A 23,146-nucleotide genomic window follows, 5' to 3' on the forward strand; every position below is an offset into this window, starting at 1 on the left:
AAAATCCTATTTTCTTTTTCATCCACTAGGGGTCACTGGAGTACTCTTGGGACGTACCAAAGCTTCCCCCGTGGGCGGGAGAGCTGTTTGGCACCTGTAACACTAGGCGGCCAAAGCTAGATGCTGATGCCGCAAACGTATCAAACGTGTAAAAGCGCACAAACGTGTGCACTGAAGACCATGTAGCCGCACGGCAAAGCTGCGTCGTAGAAGCTCCACGACCAGCTGCCCATGAAGTTCCCACAAAACGTGTGGAATGATCTGTTACTGATGTAGGCGGCTGTAACCTAGCATTAAGGTAAGCCTGACGTATAGGCAGTTGTATCCATCTGGATAAGGTCTGCTTAGAAGCTGGCCAACCCATCTTGGCAGCATCATAGAGAACAAACAATGCATCCGTTTTACGAACAGTAGACGTTCGGGATACATAAACGTGTAATGCGCGTACCACATCCAGAGTTCCAGAATGTCCGGTTAACACAGGAACTACTCTTGGTTGATTGATGTGAAAAGATGACACTATGTTTGGTAAGAAAGCGGGATTCGTCCGAAGTTCCGCTCTGTCATCATGAAACACCAAATACGGTGGCTTGCATGACAAGGCACCCAAATCTGAAACACGCCCTGCCGAAGCTAAGGCTAGAAGAAAAATTGTTTTCCAAGTGAGAAACTTTATATCCACTTGCTGTAAGGGTTCAAACTATGAAGACTGTAATAAATCTACAACCAGATTCAAGTCCCATGGCGCTGTAGGTGGAATGAATGGAGGCTGTACTCTGAGGACACCTTGCAGAAAAGTGTGTACAGACGGCAATAGAGCCAATCGTCTTTGAAAATAAATTGACAACGCAGATACCTGCACCTTTAGTGTAGATAAACGCAGTCCTCCATCTAACCCCCTCTGTAGAAATAACAAAAGACGGGATAACTTGAAAGATGATATCGGAAACTTCCGAGCTTCACACCAACCTATATAGGCACGCCAAATTCTGTAATAATGAGCTGCCGTAACCGGCTTCCTAGCTCGTAACATGGTTGGTATAACCGATACTGGAACGCCCTATCTTCTTAAGAGGGCGGTCTGAACAGCCACCCCGTCCAACGCAGCCGCGCTAAATCGGGGTAAAAGAACGGACCCTGTTGTAACAGGTCTGGACGTAGTAGGAGCGGCCAAGGATCTTATGCGAGTAGTCCGCGGAGATCCGAGAACCAAGCTCTCCGAGACCAATGAGGCACCACTAGTATGAGTGTGACGGACTCTTTTTGATCCGTTTTAGCACCCGAGAGAGCAGCGGAAACGGTGGAAACAGATACACGAGGCTGTACGGCTACGCGATTGTGAAAGCATCCACCGCCACTGCCTTTGGATCTCTCGTTCTGGACACATACTGGGGCGTTTGGTAATTGTGGCGAGGTGCCATCAGATCCACCTGAGGGTAACCCCACCTGTGAACCAACATGTGAAACACCTCTGGATTTAATGCCCAGTCTCCTGGATGAAAATCCCGACGGCTGAGATAATCCACCTCGCAGTTATCCACTCCCGGAATGAACCCAGTCGACAATATCACCTGGTGGTATTCTGGGCAATTGAGGATTCGAGCTACTTCCCGCATTGCCATGCGGCTTCTCGTTCCTCCCTGGTTGTTGATGTATGAGACTGCTGTCGCGTTGTCTGACTGCACTTGGACAGTCTGAGAGCGAAGCATGTAGTGCAATGTAAATTGCGCGGAGTTCCAGGACATTTATAGACAGCAATCTGTCGTGATCTGCCTAGAGACCCTGTCGCTGACCATTTTAAACTACAACTCCCCAACTTCTGAGACTCTCGGCCAGAGTAGAGACACCCTCGCCCTTGGCGACAACCTCACCCTGTGGGGAATCTGCCTATGCGAGTGCGACCACTGCTGTTGAAATGGACGCGAGTGAAAACCTCCAAACTGAAGCGCTTCGAAAGCCACCACAATTGTTCCTAATAGGCGAATACACCAATGTACCGATAGTGTGCGTGGCTTGAGCACTAATTGTACCAGATGGCGAATAATCTGTCTGGTGTAGTAGGTAAATTCTTTTATTTACCGTATCTGGAATCATACCTAGGAATTGAAGTCGTTGAGACGGAATTAGATGGGATTTCTTGAAGTTGACACTGCAACCGTGGTGTACGTTAGCAGCGCAATTTGGAGGAACATCTGTTGAGACGGAGCTCTTATGAGCAGATCGTCTAAGTATGGAACGATTGTCACTGCCAGGGATCTGAGATGAGCCATCATCACAAACATCACTTTGGTGAATACCCGAGGCGATGACGAGAGGCCAAACGGTAGAGCCTGAAACTGTTAATGGTTGTGGCGTATTGCAAAACCCAAGAACCTGTGATGAGGTGACCAAACCGGAATGGGTAAATACGCATCCTGGAGATCAAGTTATGCAATCTTGTGGCTCCAAATATGCAATTACTGACCGCAGAAATTCCATCTTCAATCTGTAGTAAGTGACTTACTGATTGAGACGGTGACGGAGCCCTCCGGCTTCGGTACCACAAACAGACGGGAATAATAACCCTGACCTTGTTGGTGTACCAGGCCTGGAATTAAAAACTGCTGAATCCAGCAGAGACTGAATGGCAACCTGCCAAAACGCCTTCTTGTCGTCCGACAGAGGCAGTCCTGTCTTGAAAAAACGCAGTGGCGGGAGACAGCTTTCCGTTAACACTAAATAGCGGATACATCCATCAGTGGATGTCTGGAATCCCGGCAAATGTAACGTCTAAAGACGCGTTCCCACAATTGGAAATCAGAGATGGGCTGGGAGCCCGTCAAGCCACTGGCTTGTTGGTGACTTTAGCGCCCTGGCGTTACAAGGCGTGACTGTTTTTGTACCACAGCCTTGAAAAGACTGAAGTCTAAAGGATTTAAACGCCGGACCAGAGTATTTCCGTCTTGGTACCGGAGGAGGCAATGGCGGGAAACTAGACTTCCCCCCCACCGCCTTGGCCTGAGAAAAGCATTTGTCAAATTTAGGACCAAACAACTTCTGGCCACCGTATTCTTTTGACCTCTGACTCCGCTTGCCAAGACCGCAGCCAGAGTGCTCGTCGTGCTGTAACTAGCGACGATGAAAAGCGAGAAGCAAGCTAACAGCCGGCAGCAGAAGCTGTACAGAGATACTCAGCAGCTTCTCAGATTTGATTAACGATAAGTATAACGTGATCGTCATTGTTTCCATACATAGAGCGCCCTAGTGACCCAAATGTATCTTGGGTCTTTATAAGGTTTGACACAGACGAATTCACCAATGGCGGATTCTCCAATGTAGATGTCACTGTGTGGAAACGGGTAATGTAGATGCCATCGGGTAAATAGACTTAAATCTTAGTAAGATATCCTAAATAAGAAGCCCATTGAAGATCTCTGTCGTTTAGTAAATACGACGGATTATATGTTAGAGGCTCCTTAGTCTCTGTAAACTTCAGAGACTGACACACTGGTCATTATCAATGTCTGGGCAAAAACCGCACTATCTGACTGCCGGTCTAATGTGCCCTCCTCACCCTTATTTAGCGCCGTGAGGTTTGGCATAGAATTGTCAGACTGCAACATAGCAGAAATGGTTAAATTATAAGACCAATTAAATTACCACCCTGTTACCCAAAGTGAAGTTGGACCTTTGCAAAGGCTGAGACTCCTTCGTTAGAGCTGGCGGTGTAACACGAGACTCCGATCTTGCCGCACCTGTCGAGCGGCGGCCAAATTGAATTGCCAACCCAGCCATTACTTTTGCTTAACATCGGAAGCCGGTTGATTCCCATATCCTATATGGAAACCTACAAAACATACTGAACATGTGGTAGATTTATGTACAGACTTTGCAGTAAAACTTATTTTTAGTCTTTGCTGGTGCCTTACTCCTTATGCAGACAGACAACACAATAGCCAAAGACGGACACTTGCACGACTCAGTAAAATTATTACTTAAGGTGTGTAATATATATATATATATATATATATATATATATATATATATATATATATATATATATATATATATATATATATATATGCGAAATGCAGTTTACATGGCCAGCCTATGTGAAACCTGAACCAAAATTCCCACTAACACCCCTGCGCCACTGGTGGACTAGAGATGTAGGACAGGAACGTTCTGGAATTACAAACAAGAAACAGGAAGCATGGTTAAAATGGCCCCCATGCCATGCCTACACTGATAATCACAGGCAGGTTACAATACATGCCTCCTGACTGCAGTTTAATATAGGCTCATAGTCTATTAATACAACCTATAGATATGGCAGCCTGTCATACAGGCTATTCTTCCCCTTAAGATTTTCCCCCTTGCAGCAGTGCTGTAATCAGACATGTCCCCCCCCTACCCCCTGTGCTCCCTGTAGCGCTGTGTCTCAGCGGGGAGCGTTGCAGGGAGGCGAGGGACACTTATTGCAGAGCAGCGGAGTTCGGCTGCCCGGAGCGGCGCGTAGCGGCTTCCGGCGTCGCTAGCCAAGCTGCTGCGGTTCTCCCCCTCTCAGCGCTGGTACTTGCATGACGGAGCGGCTGGGGCGGCCGGACTGAGCGGCTGAAGTGGCTGGGGCGAGCGGGCTGTATGAGCGGCGGGTGCGGGCGGCTTATAACACGGACCCCACACAGCGGGGCGGCAGCCTGCGCTGACCGCCCCGTTCCCCCCCAGCATACCTTGTTGTAGGGAGGGCTGCGACGGGCTTCTATCTGTAAGCTCCGTCCAGCTCGTCAGTTCATGGCTGCGACGGGGCTTCTTCCTGTAAGCTCCGTCCAGCTGTTCAGTACATGGCTGCGACGGGGCTTCTTTGTGTAAGCTCCGTCCAGCTCTTGCAGCAGGCAGTGGGCTGCCTGTGGCTGTGAGGGTGCTCTTTGTGAGGATCGACACGCCATGCGCTGCTCCGTGCAGCGGCACTATCCCGGACCCATGTTTTTACAGAAACTGGGAAGGGATGTGCTAAGTGCAAAAGTAAAATGTAAAAGTAAAAATGAAAAATTAATAAAATATTCAACTAAGTGTGGGAGCTCCACACAAGCCTTGTTAGTGCTGTGAGCACAGAAAAAACACTGAGGTACTCGGGGATATGAAGGGGAGGAGAGTTCTAAATTGAAATATTCAGTGCCCTGTTTCCTGCGGAAGCCGTCCATATCCCCAAGAGTACTCCAGTGACCCCTAGTGGATGAAAAAGAAATACTTTATTTTTAGCAAGCTCAGGAGAGCTCACTAAAGTGCACCCAGCTCGTCCGGGCACAGATTCAAACTGAGGTCTGGAGGAGGGACATAGAGGGAGGAGCCAGTGCACACAAGTATCCTAATTCTTTCTTAAAGTGCCCTGTTTCCTGCGGAGCCCGTCTATTCCCCATGGTCCTTACGGAGTCCCCAGCATCCACTAGGACATTAGAGAAAAAAGGACAGCTATGGGTGAGGGGTGATGGTGCTGGGAAAGAGGTGCAAGGTCAGAGGCGGAACCAGCGGTGGTGCTAGGGGGCACCAGCCAAAATCTTGCCTAGGGCATCATATTGGTTAGGGCCGGCTCTGACCCCACCACTCCCCCCGACCTCCCTAACGTAGCATCTAAAGCTTCTTACAGTGCGCCTGCCCCTTCCTACCTTCCAAACTAGGGACCTTGCAGTGCCCTGACCGTGTGTTGATTCTCCCCCTTCCCTCAACCTCCATTACAGTGCACAATGCCCCTGCAAATCCTCACTCACTGCGCTCCCCACCCCTGCAAATCCTCACTCACTGCGCTCCCCGCCCCTGCAAATCCTCCCTCGCTGCGCCCCCCGCAAATCCTCACTCACTGCGCCCCCCCGCCCCTGCAAATCCTCACTCACTGCGCCCCCCGCCCCTGCAAATCCTCACTCACTGTGCTCCCCGCCCCTGCAAATCCTCACTCACTGCGCCCCCCGCCCCTGCAAATCCTCACTCACTGCGCCCCCCGCCCCTGCAAATCCTCACTCACTGCGCCCCCTCCCCTGCAAATCCTCCCTTGCTGCGCCTCCCCGTCCCTGCAAATCCTCACTCACTGCGCCCCCTGCCCTTGCAAATCCTCTCACTGCGCTCCCCTCCCCTGCAAATCCTCCCTCGCTGCCCTCCCCTGCAAATCCTCCCTCGCTGTGCTCCCCTCCCCTGCAAATCCTCACTCACTGCGCTCCCCTCCCCTGCAAATCCTCCCTCGCTGCCCTCCCCTCCAAATCCTCCCTCGCTGCGCTCCTCCCCTGCAAATCCTCCCTCGCTGCGCACCCCTCCCCTGCAAATCCTCCCTCGCTGCCCTCCCCTCCCCTGCAAATCCTCCCTCGCTGCCCTCCCCTCCCCTGCAAATCCTCCCTCGCTGCCCTCCCCTCCCCTGCAAATCCTCCCTCGCTGCCCTCCCCTCCCCTGCAAATCCTCACTCACTGTACTCCCCTCCCCTGCAAATCCTCACTCACTGCGCTCCTCGCCCCGTCACTCCTTATTACACTACAGGGAGCGGACGTGAAACTCTGTAACTGTGGTCTCCTGCCACCTCATTACCCGTCATAATACGTGTTTTACATTAAGAGTCCTCCTGGTGCCCTGTGACTGTTCCCATCACTCACATTACTGTCTAGCAGTGCTCCTGGCCCCCCGCAGAGATGGGTAGAATTGACATAATGATCTCACATAATTCTGCCCCCCGGATGGTAACTACATGGTAAAACCTGCCATTTACCTGGTTAATGAACCCGATGGCTTCCCCTCTCAGCCAAGATGGGTCCAGCGAGCAGATGTTTACTCCGTCCAGCTCCACCGCCCCTTGCGCAGGGTCATAGAAACGCTCCAAGAGGGCAGCTACTGTCGACTTTCCTGAGTGACAACAGAAACCACAATCACACTCCAATGCCCCATCCCCAAGCATCTACCCCCTGCCCCATCCCCCGGCCATCCACCCGCTGCCCTACCCCTGCCCCATCCCCCGGCCATCCACCCGCTGCCCTACCCCTGCCCCATCCCCCGGCCATCCACCCGCTGCCCTACTCCTGGACCCATCCCCCGGCCATCCACCCGCTGCCCTACTCCTGACCCATCCCCCGGCCATCCACCCGCTGCCCTACTCCTGACCATCCACCCGCTGCCCTACTCCTGACCCATCCCCCGGCCATCCACCCGCTGCCCTACTCCTGACCCATCCCCCGGCCATCCACCCGCTGCCCTACTCCTGACCCATCCCCCGGCCATCCACCCGCTGCCCTACTCCTGACCCATCCCCCGGCCATCCACCCGCTGCCCTACTCCTGACCCATCCCCCGGCCATCCACCCGCTGCCCTACTCCTGACCCATCCCCCGGCCATCCACCCGCTGCCCTACTCCTGACCCATCCCCCGGCCATCCACCCGCTGCCCTACTCCTGACCCATCCCCCGGCCATCCACCCGCTGCCCTACTCCTGACCCATCCCCCGGCCATCCACCCGCTGCCCTACTCCTGACCCATCCCCCGGCCATCCACCCGCTGCCCTACTCCTGACCCATCCCCCGGCCATCCACCCGCTGCCCTACTCCTGACCCATCCCCCGGCATCCACCCGCTGCCCTACTCCTGACCCATCCACCCACTGCCCTACTCCTGACCCATCCCCCGGCCATCCACCTGCTGCCCTACTCCTGACCCATCCCCCGGCCATCCACCCGCTGCCCTACTCCTGACCCATCCCCCGGCCATCCACCCGCTGCCCTACTCCTGACCCATCCACCCGCTGCCCTACTCATGACCCATCCCCCCGCTGCCCTACTCATGACCCATCCCCCCGCTGCCCTACTCCTGACCCATCCCCCCGCTGCCCTACTCCTGACCCATCCCCCGGCCATCCACCCGCTGCCCTACTCCTGACCCATCCCCCCGCTGCCCTACTCCTGACCCATCCCCCGGCCATCCACCCACTGCCCTACTCCTGACCCATCCCCCGGTATCCACCCGCTGCCCTACTCCTGACCCATCCCCCGGCATCCACTCGCTGCCCTACTCCTGACCCATCCACCCACTGCCCTACTCCTGACCCATCCCCCGGCCATCCACCTGCTGCCCTACTCCTGACCCATCCCCCGGCCATCCACCCGCTGCCCTACTCCTGACCCATCCCCCGGCCATCCACCCGCTGCCCTACTCCTGACCCATCCCCCCGCTGCCCTACTCCTGACCCATCCCCCCGCTGCCCTACTCCTGACCCATCCCCCCGCTGCCCTACTCCTGACCCATCCCCCCGCTGCCCTACTCCTGACCCATCCCCCGGCCATCCACCCACTGCCCTACTCCTGACCCATCCCCCGGCCATCCACCCGCTGCCCTACTCCTGACCCATCCCCCGGCCATCCACCCGCTGCCCTACTCCTGACCCATCCCCCGGCATCCACCCGCTGCCCTACTCCTGACCCATCCCCCGGCATCCACCCGCTGCCCTACTCCTGACCCATCCCCCGGTATCCACCCGCTGCCCTACTCCTGACCCATCCCCCGGCATCCACTCGCTGCCCTACTCCTGACCCATCCCCCGGCATCCACTCGCTGCCCTACTCCTGACCCATCCACCCACTGCCCTACTCCTGACCCATCCCCCGGCCATCCACCCGCTGCCCTACTCCTGACCCATCCCCCGGCCATCCACCCGCTGCCCTACTCCTGACCCATCCCCCGGCCATCCACCCGCTGCCCTACTCCTGACCCATCCCCCGGCCATCCACCCGCTGCCCTACTCCTGACCCATCCCCCGGCCATCCACCCGCTGCCCTACTCCTGACCCATCCCCCGGCCATCCACCCGCTGCCCTACTCCTGACCCATCCCCCGGCCATCCACCCGCTGCCCTACTCCTGACCCATCCCCCCGCTGCCCTACTCCTGACCCATCCCCCCGCTGCCCTACTCCTGACCCATCCCCCGGCCATCCACCCGCTGCCCTACTCCTGCCCCATCCCCCGGCCATCCACCCGCTGCACTACTCCTGACCCATCCCCCGGCCATCCACCCGCTGCACTACTCCTGACCCATCCCCCGGCCATCCACCCGCTGCCCTACTCCTGCCCCATCCCCCGGCCATCCACCCGCTGCCCTACTCCTGCCCCATCCATCCACCCACTGCCCTACTCCTGACCCATCCCCCGGCATCTACTCACTGCCCTACTCCTGCCCCATCCCCCGGCATCTACTCACTGCCCTACTCCTGACCCATCCCCCGGCATGCCCCTGCTGTCCAACACCTGCCCCATCCCTGGGTATCCACATGCTGCTCTACTTCTGCCCCCATTCTGTATCGGAGGCTGCCTACCCCGCTGCCCTGTCTCATCTGCCTATTGTGCCATCCCCACGTCTAATGCTCGCCATCCTATAAAACCATTCATAATTTCTTGTCAATCATTTGCTAAATCTTACTCCATTCATGCACCACCATAGGAGAGAACGTCATCCCAATTTTTACAATACCACATTCTCTCACCTCCCCCGGACTGTCCCACGATGGCCACCGTCTTACCGGGAGAGACGTGAAGGTCAAAACCAGTCAATACTTCGTGACCCGGCCGAGTAGGGTAACTGGGGAACAAGTAGAATGACATGTATTACTTATGCAGCGCCTTACTGTGCAGGGTCATGTTTCCACGTACCACACACAGGGTCACTGCGCTATCACGTGTCATGTTTCCACGTACCACACACAGGGTCACTGCGCTATCACTGTTATGAGTTATGTGTCCAGATACCACACACAGGGTCACTGCGCCATCAGTGTTATGAGTTATGTTTCCACGTACCACACACAGGGTCACTGCGCTATCAGTGTTATGAGTTATGTGTCCAGATACCACACACAGGGTCATTGCGCTATCAGTGTTATGAGTTATGTGTACAGATACCACACACAGGGTCACTGCGCCATCAGTGTTATGAGTTATGTTTCCACGTACCACACACAGGGTCATTGCGCTATCAGTGTTATGAGTTATGTTTCCATGAACCACACACAGGGTCATCGCGCTATCAGAGTTATGAGTTATGTTTCCATGTACCACACACAGGGTCACTGCGCTATCACTGTTATGAGTTATGTTTCCATGTACCACACACAGGGTCACTGCGCTATCAGAGTTATGAGTTATGTTTCCATGTACCACACACAGGGTCATTGCGCTATCAGAGTTATGAGTTATGTTTCCATGTACCACACACATCACTGTTATGAGTTATGTTTCCATGTACCACACACAGGGTCACTGCGCTATCACTGTTATGAGTTATGTTTCCATGTACCACACACAGGGTCACTGCGCTATCAGAGTTATGAGTTATGTTTCCACGTACCACACACAGGGTCACTGCGCTATCAGTGTTATGAGTTATGTTTCCACGTACCACACACAGGGTCATTGCGCTATCACTGTTACGTGTCACGTTTCCATGTACCACATACAGGGTCATTGCGCTATCACTGTTACGTGTCACGTTTCCATGTACCACACACAGGGTCATTGCGCTATCACTGTTATGAGTTATGTTTCCATGTACCACACACAGGGTCACTGCGCTATCAGTGTTATGAGTTATGTTTCCACGTACCACACACAGGGTCATTGCGCTATCACTGTTACGTGTCACGTTTCCATGTACCACACACAGGGTCACTGTGCTATCAGAGTTATGAGTTATGTGTCCAGATACCACACACACAGGGTCACTGCGCTATTAGTGTTATGTGTCCACGTACCACACACAGGGTCACTGCGCTATCAGTGTTATGAGTTATGTGTCCAGATACCACACACAGGGTCACTGTGCTATCAGAGTTATGAGTTATGTTTCCATGTACTACACACAGGGTCACTGCACTATCACCGTTATGAGTTATGTTTCCATGTACCACACACAGGGTCACTGCGCCATCACTGTTATGAGTTATGTTTCCATGTACCACACACAGGGTCATTGCGCTATCACGATTATGAGTTACGTTTCCACGTACCACACACAGGGTCACTGCACTATCACTGTTATGAGTTATGTTTCCATGTACCACACACAGGGTCATTGCGCTATCACGATTATGAGTTACGTTTCCACGTACCACACACAGGGTCACTGCACTATCACTGTTATGAGTTATGTTTCCATGTAGGACACACAGGGTCACTGCGCCATCACGGTTATGAGTTATGTGTCCAGATACCACACACAGGGTCACTGCGCTATCAGTGTTATGAGTTATGTGTCCAGATACCACACACAGGGTCACTGCGCTATCAGTGTTATGAGTTATGTTTCCACGTACCACACACAGGGTCACTGTGCTATCAGAGTTATGAGTTATGTTTCCATGTACCACACACAGGGTCACTGCACTATCACTGTTATGAGTTATGTTTCCATGAACCACACACAGGGTCACTGCGCCATCAGTGTTATGAGTTATGTTTCCATGTACCACACACAGGGTCACTGCGCCATCACTGTTATGAGTTATGTTTCCATGTACCACACACAGGGTCATTGCGCTATCAGTGGTATGAGTTATGTTTCCACGTACCACACACAGGGTCATTGCGCTATCAGAGTTATGATTCTACGTACCACACAGTGCCAGCAACAGAAATCTTGGGGCCCGGTACCCTGATACATCTGCCCCAGTGGTGAGACTGTGGACGGCTGCTGCCACCTGTGAATGCCCCCTCTATCCGAATCACCGGTGGTGGCAGGCAGACCACAATTGCTGTGCTTGCCAACTGCTGCTCGTGGCGGTGGTGGCAAGAGACAGGGAAGGGCCGGAGCAGCGTCATGGCACTGCCAGGATAGTCAGGCCTGACAACACAGGTCTCCAGCCCCAAACTACTTCCTTATTTACTGCCAATTCCATTCCTTCAATACAGACATCGTTAAAGGGGCATAATAGGGTAAAACGCCTGACACAAGGCAAAGGACGCCCGCCAGCAGTAACAGGTCTGTGTGCAGTCAGAGTGGGGATCATGGAGAAGCACCTGTCAGAGCACAATAGAAGGTCCACTGCATGCACACTCTGAGGTCAGCCACTGTGGGAGCATGAGGAGATAAAGCTAATCGGGGCGACAGGACGTGCTACCCTCTACACTACAGAGACCACAGGTCCTTCTGGGGATGTATAGTGGCCTCCTGGGTTGTACGGTGGTCAGACCAGCCCGATACATCCAAGCCCCAGAGCACTACACGCTGGAGGCCGGTAGGTTCTTAGCTGCTCGTCCCCTAATATTCTTCCCTGATTTACTGACAGTGACTGGGACTATGGTAGGAATCGTGGCAGAGATTCCCTATATTCAGAACCGCTGTGCCTCTGCCCTACTTGGGATACGGCAGCTGGAACTCCCGGGCACTACCGATAGGTCACACAGCTCAGAATGAAGCAGAGAAAATCGGAATGGCACCGTGCTTCTCAGGCCACCCCAGAAAGGACAATGCCACCTGGACAGAAATATTACACCTAGAGCGGGCGATCAGCGAAACAATGACCAGGGCTCCCGTATTCCCGAGACACTGACACAAACAGCAACACTCGCTCCTCACCGGGCACTGACCTGGCACTGCTCCTAGGCCAGTCTTCCACAGCTGTACTGTCCACTGTGGAAACGCCATGGCTTCTAACACGATACAGGAGGATCCATCCCCGGATCACTGACAATATGTCTGGCTGCTGTCTTCTGTTAGTACGGTTATACTGTTTCCTGGCGTGCTGGGACCCACATATTCTGTGCACTTACCCACTACTGCCTGCAAGACCTGGTCCCCATCTGCATGTGCTCTAAGTGCACACACTGCGGGGCGTCTTTATGGGGCGACCGGAGAGGTTACGCCCATCATCTAGCCACCAACATTTATTTCTCTATAACCAGGAATATCCACATAGAGGCTGCCCGGGAGTCGGGGTAAGCACCACTGATACAGACAAGTCATTTCACAGTAACACGTCTGGAATTCCAGGAATCTGCAGTCAGGACCATTTATCCGAAGTACAAAGTCCCTCCTCACGTTATATATACGAGATAAGGAACAGACGCACCTGATAAGTGGCCTCACCTGAAGGAGACGTCCCTGAAATGAATTTCTCCTTTCAGTAGAGGGAGCGTCAGTCCTCCTCTGAGTGGGATCTCTGGCTCCAAACTCATGAATTCGAAGACACGGCCCCCGGCGCTGAGACCCCGGACCACCTAGGAGACACAGAGGTACCGTAAACATCAGTGAAGAAGAGAACCCATATTACTCAGGTCGCCTATGCTCCAAATGGATGAGTATGAGAAGTATGACTGAGAAACAGCCCATATGGCAGATTTGTAAACCGATATCCCCATAGAATGAAGGAAATGTGCATTATATTATTCGCGAGACCGGACTCACCTGGCCAAACAGCACCGACATGTTCGCCATGGACCTGAGTAATGGGAAACGCACAATGAGCGGATATGTAACCAAACTACCCGACCACAACCCCTTACACAAACGGACCTCTGAACAGTCTGAGAGGCCACCAGGAAGGACATGAGGTCTCCAGCCGACAGGTCATTCCCAGCCATCAATGATCCACCGGCAAATATGGTTCCCAAGACGATGCCTGCGCCAACAGTGATGTGATCAGTGTAGGAGACCCCCCATATACAGTATAATGAACCCAATAGCGAATCCCCTATATACAGCTTAACGTACCCTACAGTGAGACCCCATACACAGCAAAATGTACCCCACTGTGACACCTCCAAATACAGGATAATGTACCGTCTAAAGAATCCCCCCCATAGTCCATACAGCTCACTGCACCCTATAGAGAGAATCCCACATACAGTGACCCCTATAGAGACCCCACAAATCAGTGAATAGTACTTACAGTTTAGAGCAATGTTGGACAGACCCTGGAACACCGCTATGCCAATACCCAGAACCTCATTCAGCTGAACAGACCGGTTCACCTCTGAAGAATACAATCTGGATGGAAGAAAATAGAGATTTACTACAACTAGTGAACAGGGGGGGGTAACACTAATATACCTGCCAGACACACTAACGGGCGACACGCCCGTCTGACCCACTAACGGGTGACGTACACCATAAAGGATGCTCTGTCACAGAGGAGGCAAGAGCGGGGGGCCAGGTTCCGTTCTGTAACCACAACCATGCAGAAATGTTCCCACCTCAGACACCCACCTTATTGTGAACATGTCAGACACAATACGGGACATTATTTCCCGTGGTTTTTATAGGGCGACTTTTTCCACACTCACTTCTCTTCGTGACCTTCCATGGCGAAAGCCCGCACCGTGCGCACATTTCCCAGCGCCTCGTCCGCCAGACCCGTGGCTTTAGCAATCTGCAGTGAGAACACAGATACCGGGATGCCTCAGGTCCACAGACATTAGGGTTGTTACAGGGAAATGGGAGGTTCTCCTACCTGTTCCTGGGCCTGACGTGACAATTTGCGTAGAAAAGATCCAATTATGGCGCCAGTTCCCACCAGTACCGGCATCACTACAACCAGAAGTCCGGTCAGCTCCGGGGAGATGTAATACAGGGATATGAAGCAGCCGACAGTCTGGGTGATACTCCTGAGCCCCTAGGTAGGATAGCAGTCGCTGCGTCAGTACTTTCGTAACAATACAAGAAAGAAAAGAAGTATATCTAGTGATGCGGAGGTTATTCTATTCACCATTCCATATTGCACGGCTTTGTCAGACGCTGCCCGTTCAGGCCACTCATATTCTGCCCTCATTGCATTAATCTGCCTATAGCGCGGTCAGCGCTGGAAGTTCCAGGGGAAGGTTCATGAGAACATGTGGCGCATTGTCAGACGCAGGACGATTACAGCTACTACTGGGGATGTACTCAAACCGTCAGCATCATAGTGTCGACTGTTAGGATGTCTACAGTGTTCTCATGTATGTATGTGCAGAATGTCAACATGTGAAGCGCGGACACTCTGCGTGGATCAGCAGTGAAGGTGTCACGACCACCGGCCGATTCTCCAGATACGCCAATCCGAGAATCGCCGTCCATGGCTTCTAGATTACTTTAAACACGACACTGCCACTAGCAAGAAGATTTTAGCAACTAACTTACTCAACAGCAGGTAGGCCATCTGTGCGGAGGGATTTCACAATGTAAGAGATATGGGGGGTTATTCTGACCTGATCGCACGCTGCAGTTTATCGCTGCGGTGCGATCAAGTCAGAACTGAGCATGCGCCGGCGCATGCCAGACGGCCGAAGGCTGTCAGAGCGCTACGATCGCCTTTGCCTGATTAACAGGCAGAGGCGGTCGCTGGGCGGAGCGGCTGCATTTGCCTGCCGTTTCGTGGGCGTGGTCCGGCCAACGCAGGCGTGGCTGGACCGTGCGGGGGGCGCTGGCCGGGAGTTACTCTTCAAGTAAAAGCATCGCCGCTGTGCGTCCCCCTGCATGTCTGTGTCCCTGATCGTAGCTGTGCTAAATTTAGCACAGCTACGATCAACTCAGAATGACCCCCATGGTGCATTCCCAGCTCCTGGCTGCTTCCCTCAGAAATTAACAACCCAGTGTGGGTGAGAGGGACAGATAGAACCCCCTCACAGTTGCGGCCCCCACCTTTTCCTTAACTCTCTCAATGCTGTGTACCTGGGCAGTGAGTAACCAGATTTCCTTTGGTTTTTACTTTTTAAACAGCCGTCTTCTTAAGTTTCGAGAGGTCAGCTTTCTTAACCTGGCCTGGCTTTTCTGTAATGTCTCTTCTAACAATAGTTTATAGCTTCTTAGATAAGGGCCATAAACTAACCTCTGACTCCACACTATACATCAAGTCTCCTCTACTCCCATATCTGTGTAGCTATGAGTTCATCTAGAGGACAGACTGGCATCCATACAATTAGACATTACATACAGGTCTTATATTGCTGGATGCAAGTAAATGTCCCATTCTGACACAGAAGGGTTTGGCTGGTAATAGTTTAGCAAAGCTGCAGTGCAATTTACATTTTTAGTTCAGTTGCCTTTCAAGCGTGAGATTACCCGAGAAATAAGGGTAGAAATCTGCTGGTTTCAGTATCTAGGGATGTGGATACAGTTTCATAGAAATATGTCAGTATGCAGCAAGCAACTTCTCAATATTCCTGTTTGAGGAGTTGAGGGGATATTTATCAAAGTCTGTGATAAAGTGGAGAGAGATAATGTACCAACCACCCCCTGTCATTTTTGAAACACCGCCTGTAACATGGCAGTTTGGAGCAGATGGGCTGGTAAATGATCACTCTCCAAGCTTTGATAAATCTCCCACAGAGTCTCCCATTAAAAGACAGAAAAGTCAGTGTAGGTCGCTCTCTAGCACAACATATTATAATGTCCGGTTGGTCTTAGTTCTACTTAAATTTTATTATATATCATATTTCTCCTGAAATGGAAAACTATACTCATCAGACACTTATTACGCCCGGTCATGCCGCTTTCAGACACGTGACCCAGGAACGTACCGGGTCTAGCTAGCCAGCAAACCCCTGGGTCTCAGCACAGTGACCCGTGTGCGCGTTTCCTGTCACATATGTGGAAGTGCGGGGTTGATGCGCGTTCATGTGCAAAATCCTAGGGTTCAGCTGTACGTGTGCAAGGGGGCGATCAGAGGCACACAGAGCTGCATCACGTTGCTGAAGGGCGGCTCTAAGGTCATGTACTGTGGCTCTCTCTAATCAGGCACAGGAGAGTTCCTGGGTCAGTAATCATCCCACCCGCTGCCACAGACAGAAGGGACCGGCTGGGATACTTCAGAGCCGGAGATGAGAACTTTGATCTAAGGGGTGACCCGAGTCACTAGACGAGAGCAGGTGTTGTCACCTGTATGTACAGCTTGGACTCTGGAAGACAGACCATGAGACAGACAGCAGCCAGCACCAGACTCACCTGTGAAATCACCTGCTTGAAGGCGGATTTAAACTCCTGGACATCAGAGGTGAGACGGTTCACCAAGAGACCCGTCTTCTGAGCATCAAAGAAAGCCACATCCTGGCTGAGATAGGAACAGACAGGGAAGGAAGAGGGCGTTAGTGGGTCTGTGTGCACAGGGCAGAGAGACTGGTATCAGAGGGCACAGGGGTGGAGAGACGGGGGCGTCGGGGGGCACAGGGGCGGAGAGAAGGGGGCACATGGGTGGAGAGACGGGGGCGTCAGGGAGCACGGGGCACAGGGAAGGAGAGACGGGGGCGTCAGGGGCGGAGAGACGGGGGCACATGGGTGGAGAGACGGGGGCACATGGGTGGAGAGATGGGTGTCAGAGGGCACAGGGACGGAGTGACGGGCATCACAGGGCACAGGACGGAGAGCCAGGCAACAGAGGGCACAGGGGCGGAGTGACAGGCATCATAGGGCACAGGATGGAGAGTCAACGTCAGAGGGCACAGGGGCGGAGAGATGGGCATCACAGGACGGAGAGTCAGGCATCAGAGGACACAGGGGCGGAGTGATGGGCATCACAGGGTACAGTACAAAGTCAGGGTCAGAGGTCACAGGGGCAGAGTGACAGGCATCACAGGGCACAGGACGGATAGTCAGGCATCAGAGGGCACAGGGGCAGAGAGAAGGGAGTGTCAGGGGGCACAGGACGGAGAGTCAGGCATCAGAGGGCATAGGGGCAGAGTGACGGGCATCAGAGGGCGGAGAGTCAGGCGTCAGAGGGCACAGGGGCGGAGAGATGGGCATCACAGGACAGAGTCAGGAGTCAGAAGGCACAGGGGGGAATTACGGGCATCACAGGGCACAGGATGGAGAGTCAGGTATCAGGGCACAGGGGCGGAGAGATGGGCATCACAGGGTACAGTACGGAGTCAGAGGTCACAGGGGCAGAGTGACGGGCATCACAGGGCACAGGGGCGGAGAGAAGGGAGTGTCAGGGGGCACAGGACACTCACCAGAGAAGGGAAGTGAACAGAGCTTTCCTCATACTGCCAGCAACTCGCTCCCCAACACGAGTCAACAGAACTATGTAACCACATGTCAGTAAGCCCTGAGTGAGCACACAAGGAACACGTTAGTAACACACTCCTGTAGTATTAATAAGAGTCAGTCTGTAACAGAACTTTCATTTGCAGCGCAGTAAGCATCCACCGTTGTAAACAATGACTTAGCTCAGTGATGGCTAACCTTGACACTCCAGCTGTTGTTAAACTACACATCCCAACATGCCCTGCTACAGTTTTGCTATTCGGCCATGCTAAAACTGATGCAGGGCATGCTGGGATGTGTAGTTCAACAACAGCTGGAATGTCAAGGTTAGCCATCACTGACTTAGCTGGACTCAGACTGACAGAAATGTGGGTTGGGAGGCGCCTCTCGCTTGCTGCGGCAGTGGTGAATAGATGATGTGCGCACAGCGTCTATTGTCTACGAGAGTGACTGGTGGCACGGGCAGCAACTGAGAATGCTGGGGATGCCCCCACAGTGACGAAAATGGGGGCGTGGCTGGCAACTCCCACGAGGCAACACCCCACAGTCACAAGACCCATGCCCCCTAATTTCATGCATAAGTCTCCGGCACGCAGCTGTCCCTCTTTAAGCCCATGCTAAATTGGGAGGTATGATAACATTGGGAAAAGGGACCAACCCAAACAATCAATAACCGATAGAGTAGACAGTGCTGGCTGTTTTAGATTGTGAGCTCCTTAGCCAATCATTGTGACAAAGGCTGTAGCTGACTTGCTTCGTAATAACCATTTTTTTTCAATAACGCCAATTCCCTCATTTGCTGCCTCTTTCCCATAGGAAACCACTGCTGGTAATAATGGCTCATGCATTTTATTGCCAAGGAAAAGTTCACAAAGTTGCCCTCAGATGCGGCTGGCTGGCTGGCTGGGACCAGTCTCCCCGGATGTGCTCGGTGTATACATCCGCAGTTCCTGATCTCAGAGGGCACAAGGCATTCTCAGGACCTACCTGGGCTGCATACAGACACAGCAATTTCATGGCTGGGCCCCGCACCTCCCGGAGGTAGTCCCCCGCATGCTCTCTTGTATATCGGGACACCACATTCACCAACTCCCCCAAAATCAGCGGGATCTGAATATTCAGCAAGGCCGCCCCAAACGCCAACTGAGAAAACAAAAATGGTAACGTCACTAGAGATCGGGGTGCACAAATTAAACACTGCACCTGCAATAACATAGCTGGAAACTAAACTTGCGGTCTCCCGGGTAACAGTGGCCTTAAATGCCTTATCCTACATGTAGGCGCAGGAAGTCGTTGCATGTTTTGCATTTAGGGGTGAGTGCATGCATTCTGAAGGGTTCATTTGTAGCAGATCATATTATTATACCACAGAAAGTGGTGGCAGCCTGTGTAGATGGGCCACGGACTTCACTGTGAATCAGCATTCTATAGAATATATTATATACACAAAGAACGCGCTCTTACAATCACCGCTGCAACGAGGGCCATCAGCTGCGGGCGCAGGAACTTCCAGAACGTTCCCCAGTCAAACTGCGGGTCAGGGACCTTCCTCTCACAAACAGCCGGCGGGCTCTTCTGCTCCAGCTGGCACAGGGCAACCTTCCCACCTGCACACAGGACGGCCGGGCCCAGCAGCAGCACCAGCGTCCTGCCCTTAATGCTTCTGCCAGACCAGCGCGAGAGACATTTGGTGGCATCTCGGATACGGACGTAGAACTGTAAGGGTGTGGACACCGGAGCCCGGGACAGGGCGGAGTGATGGAGGTTCCTGGAAGAGAGGACGTTAATGTAGAACGTGTGATCACTACAATCTGGTATATCCTGTGATGTCACTGCTGGGGGGGGGACAGAGACACGGGAGGGGGACAGAGACACAGGGGGACAGAGCTGCATTCCTCGATTGGTGACAGGGATACAGAACCATCCACTAATAGACATTAAATGTCACGTCTCTGTTACTGCGCCACCTCTGGGGTAGAACTACAAGTCCCAGCATTAAACATCAAGGATCCGCCACATGTCAGCAGGGTGACCTGTGGACTCTCCGTACGCAAGACTTCATGTGAATTGTGGTTACAGAGCACGTACAGATGGGAAAGACATGCTGTGACTTGTAGTGCTATGCTCACTATACAACAATCCACTTCACTGTATTGCAGACTGATGGTAAAGGATATCAAGGCATGCTCAGACTTGTAGTACCACACCAGCACATCAGGATGCCCACCCACCTGTATAACACACAGGGCACGCTGGTACCTGTAGTACCACACCACCCCCACACCTCAGGCTGTTCCCCCTGTATAACACACACACAGGGCACGCTGGGACCTGTAGTACCACACCACCCCCAGCACCTCAGGCTGCCCCCCCTGTATAACACACACAGGGCACGCTGGGACTTGTAGTACCACACCACCCCCAGCACCTCAGGCTGCCCCCCCCTGTATAACACACACAGGGCACGCTGGGACCTGTAGTACCACACCACCCCCAGCACCTCAGGCTGCCCCCCCCTGTATAACACACACACACACAGGGTACGCTGGTACCTGTAGTACCACACCACCCCCAGCACCTCAGGCTGCCCCCCCTGTATAACACACACAGGGCACGCTGGTACCTGTGGTACCACACCACCCCCACACCTCAGGCTGCCCCCCCCGTATCACACACACAGGGCACGCTGGCACCTGTAGTACCACACCACCCCACACCTCAAGCTGCCCCCCCCTGTATAACACACACAGGGCACGCTGGCACCTGTAGTACCACACCACCCCCACACCTCAGGCTGTCCCCCCTGTATAACACACAGGGCATGCTGGCACCTGTAGTACCACACCACCCCCACACCTCAGGCTGCCCCCCTGTATAACACACACGGGGCACGCTGGTACCTGTGGTACCACACCACCCCCACACCTCAGGCTGCCCCCCCCGTATCACACACACAGGGCACGCTGGCACCTGTAGTACCACACCACCCCACACCTCAAGCTGCCCCCCCCTGTATAACACACACAGGGCACGCTGGCACCTGTAGTACCACACCACCCCCACACCTCAGGCTGTCCCCCCTGTATAACACACAGGGCATGCTGGCACCTGTAGTACCACACCACCCCCACACCTCAGGCTGCCCCCCTGTATAACACACACGGGGCACGCTGGGACCTGTAGTACCATACCACCCCCAGCACCTCAGGCTGCCCCCCCCCCCCTGTATAACACACACAGGGCACGCTGGGACCTGTAGTACCACACCACCCCCAGCACCTCCGGCTGCCCCCTCTGTATAACACACACGCAGGGCACGCTGGTACCTGTAGTACAACACCACCCCCACACCTCAGGCTGTCCCTCCTGTATAACACACAGGGCATGCTGGCACCTGTAGTACCACCCCACCCCCAGCACCTCAGGCTGCCCCCTCTGTATAACACACACAGGGCACGCTGGCACCTGTAGTACCACACCACCTCCACACCTCAGGCTGCACCCTGTATAACACACACAGGACACGCTGGCACCTGTAGTACCACACCACCCCCACACCTCAGGCTGCCCCCCTGTATAACACACAGGGCATGCTGGCACCTGTAGTACCACACCACCCCCACACCTCAGGCTGCCCCCCTGTATAACACACAGGGCATGCTGGCACCTGTAGTACCACACCACCCCCAGCACCTCAGGCTTCCCCCCTGTATAACACACAGGGCATGCTGGCACCTGTAGTACCACACCACCCCCACACCTCAGGCTGCCCCCCTGTATAACACACAGGGCATGCTGGGACCTGTAGTACCACACCACCCCCAGCACCTCAGGCTGCCCCCCTGTATAACACACAGGGCATGCTGGCACCTGTAGTACCACACCACCCCCAGCACCTCAGGTTGCCCCCCTGTATAACACACACAGGGCACGCTGGGACCTGTAGTACCACCCCACCCCCACACCTCAGGTTGTCCCCTGTATAACACACACAGGGCACGCTGGGACCTGTAGTACCACACCACTCCCACATCTCAGGCTGTCCCCTGTATAACACACACAGGGCACGTTGGGACCTGTAGTCCCGGATTACCGGAGAGGCGGGCGGCGGAGGAGCCCGGCCCGCAGCACATGGAGCAGCATGACGTGAGCCGGCGCCGGTGACCTGAGCAGTGCCGGGGACTCAGTCAGTCAGACTGACAGCAGCTGCGGTGATTGGTCTGCGGGTATCATGTGATTAGCGTTAGGCGGGTCCGGAGTGGCGGCACGCGTGTCACACTGCAAGCTGTCAGTCAGCGATCAGAAGCCACGCCCCTTTCCGCCCACTGCATCTCTCTTACCAGAAGGCTGGGCGGCCACTTGAGCCCTGCCCAGCCTATGTGCGGGCGTGTGCGGTCAGCGGCAGCCTATCAGGGAGGAGTCAGCGATGAGTGACTGCGTCTCGTCTCCTCCCATCTCTCTGTAGCGGCAGGTCGGCGGTTGCCAAGACGACGAGTCTGCTCTGCGCATGTGCAGCTGACAGTACTTTTCTAGCTAACGCAGGTGCGCATGCGCGGCTCTTCCAGGGCGGGAAGCGGCCACAGGAGGTGGTAGAAGGTCCGGCTAGATCAGCCATCGAAGGCAATGTGTCCCGGCTGCATTCTTTGGAACAGCCTAATAATGTCCTGGCTTCCTGTGGCTGGGCGGCCGCTGTCACTGAGTGCGGTCTGGTGTTCCCTGTCGCTGTCCCCAGGCACACCCCACCACCACATCCTCCGGGCCAATCCCTCAGGAGCCGGAACCTGGACATGACCTGCAGTCTCCTAGGGTACAGTGGCTGGATCCGCCACGGTCAGTGGTACCGCCACTGCTCCTGCCACCTACTGACCAGAGACCCTGACCTGTGAACCAGCGACATCGGGGGACTGGGTGCAGCGCTTACAGGGGCTCTCCCCACTGCGCTGGGGCGCATTTATCAAATGATATTTGCAGCTATATCCTCGAAAACACCCATTTTCTGTGCGCAGAGGGGATGCGTGAGCCGCAAATATTATGTATCCCTGTGATGTAAGAAGGAGGAATCTATTGCCGCCCGCAGCTGCATCTATATTGGCATCCGCAGCTACCACCATCCTCTGATTGCGACATCCCCTTTGTGGGCTACACTTCATAGGAACTACTTGGCGGTTAGGCTGACCGCGCATGCGCAGCTGCCCTAGCCCTC

At 54.1% G+C, this 23,146-nt stretch overlaps 1 protein-coding gene across 1 annotated transcript in view; it reads right to left on the bottom strand.

Annotated features, from left to right (window-relative positions):
• Nucleotides 1-22,409, bottom strand: part of ABCB8 (ATP binding cassette subfamily B member 8) — a 38,490-nt gene extending 16,081 nt beyond the window's left edge. The window contains exons 1-13 of the mRNA XM_063924655.1: nt 22,037-22,409; nt 19,408-19,711; nt 18,931-19,086; nt 17,910-18,004; nt 16,906-17,011; nt 14,438-14,599; nt 14,271-14,356; nt 13,877-13,974; nt 13,501-13,606; nt 13,393-13,426; nt 13,075-13,205; nt 9,479-9,573; nt 6,725-6,858 (exon numbers count right to left, since the gene is read on the bottom strand). Coding sequence (XP_063780725.1) covers nt 6,725-6,858; nt 9,479-9,573; nt 13,075-13,205; nt 13,393-13,426; nt 13,501-13,606; nt 13,877-13,974; nt 14,271-14,356; nt 14,438-14,599; nt 16,906-17,011; nt 17,910-18,004; nt 18,931-19,086; nt 19,408-19,711; nt 22,037-22,086 — 1,557 coding nt within the window. The 5' untranslated portion in view covers nt 22,087-22,409. The remainder of the gene's footprint in view (nt 1-6,724; nt 6,859-9,478; nt 9,574-13,074; nt 13,206-13,392; nt 13,427-13,500; nt 13,607-13,876; nt 13,975-14,270; nt 14,357-14,437; nt 14,600-16,905; nt 17,012-17,909; nt 18,005-18,930; nt 19,087-19,407; nt 19,712-22,036) is intronic.
• Nucleotides 22,410-23,146: the final 737 nt, after the last annotated feature.

The sequence above is a fragment of the Pseudophryne corroboree genome, chromosome 5, assembly GCF_028390025.1.
Source record: "Pseudophryne corroboree isolate aPseCor3 chromosome 5, aPseCor3.hap2, whole genome shotgun sequence".
Taxonomy (NCBI): domain Eukaryota; kingdom Metazoa; phylum Chordata; class Amphibia; order Anura; family Myobatrachidae; genus Pseudophryne; species Pseudophryne corroboree.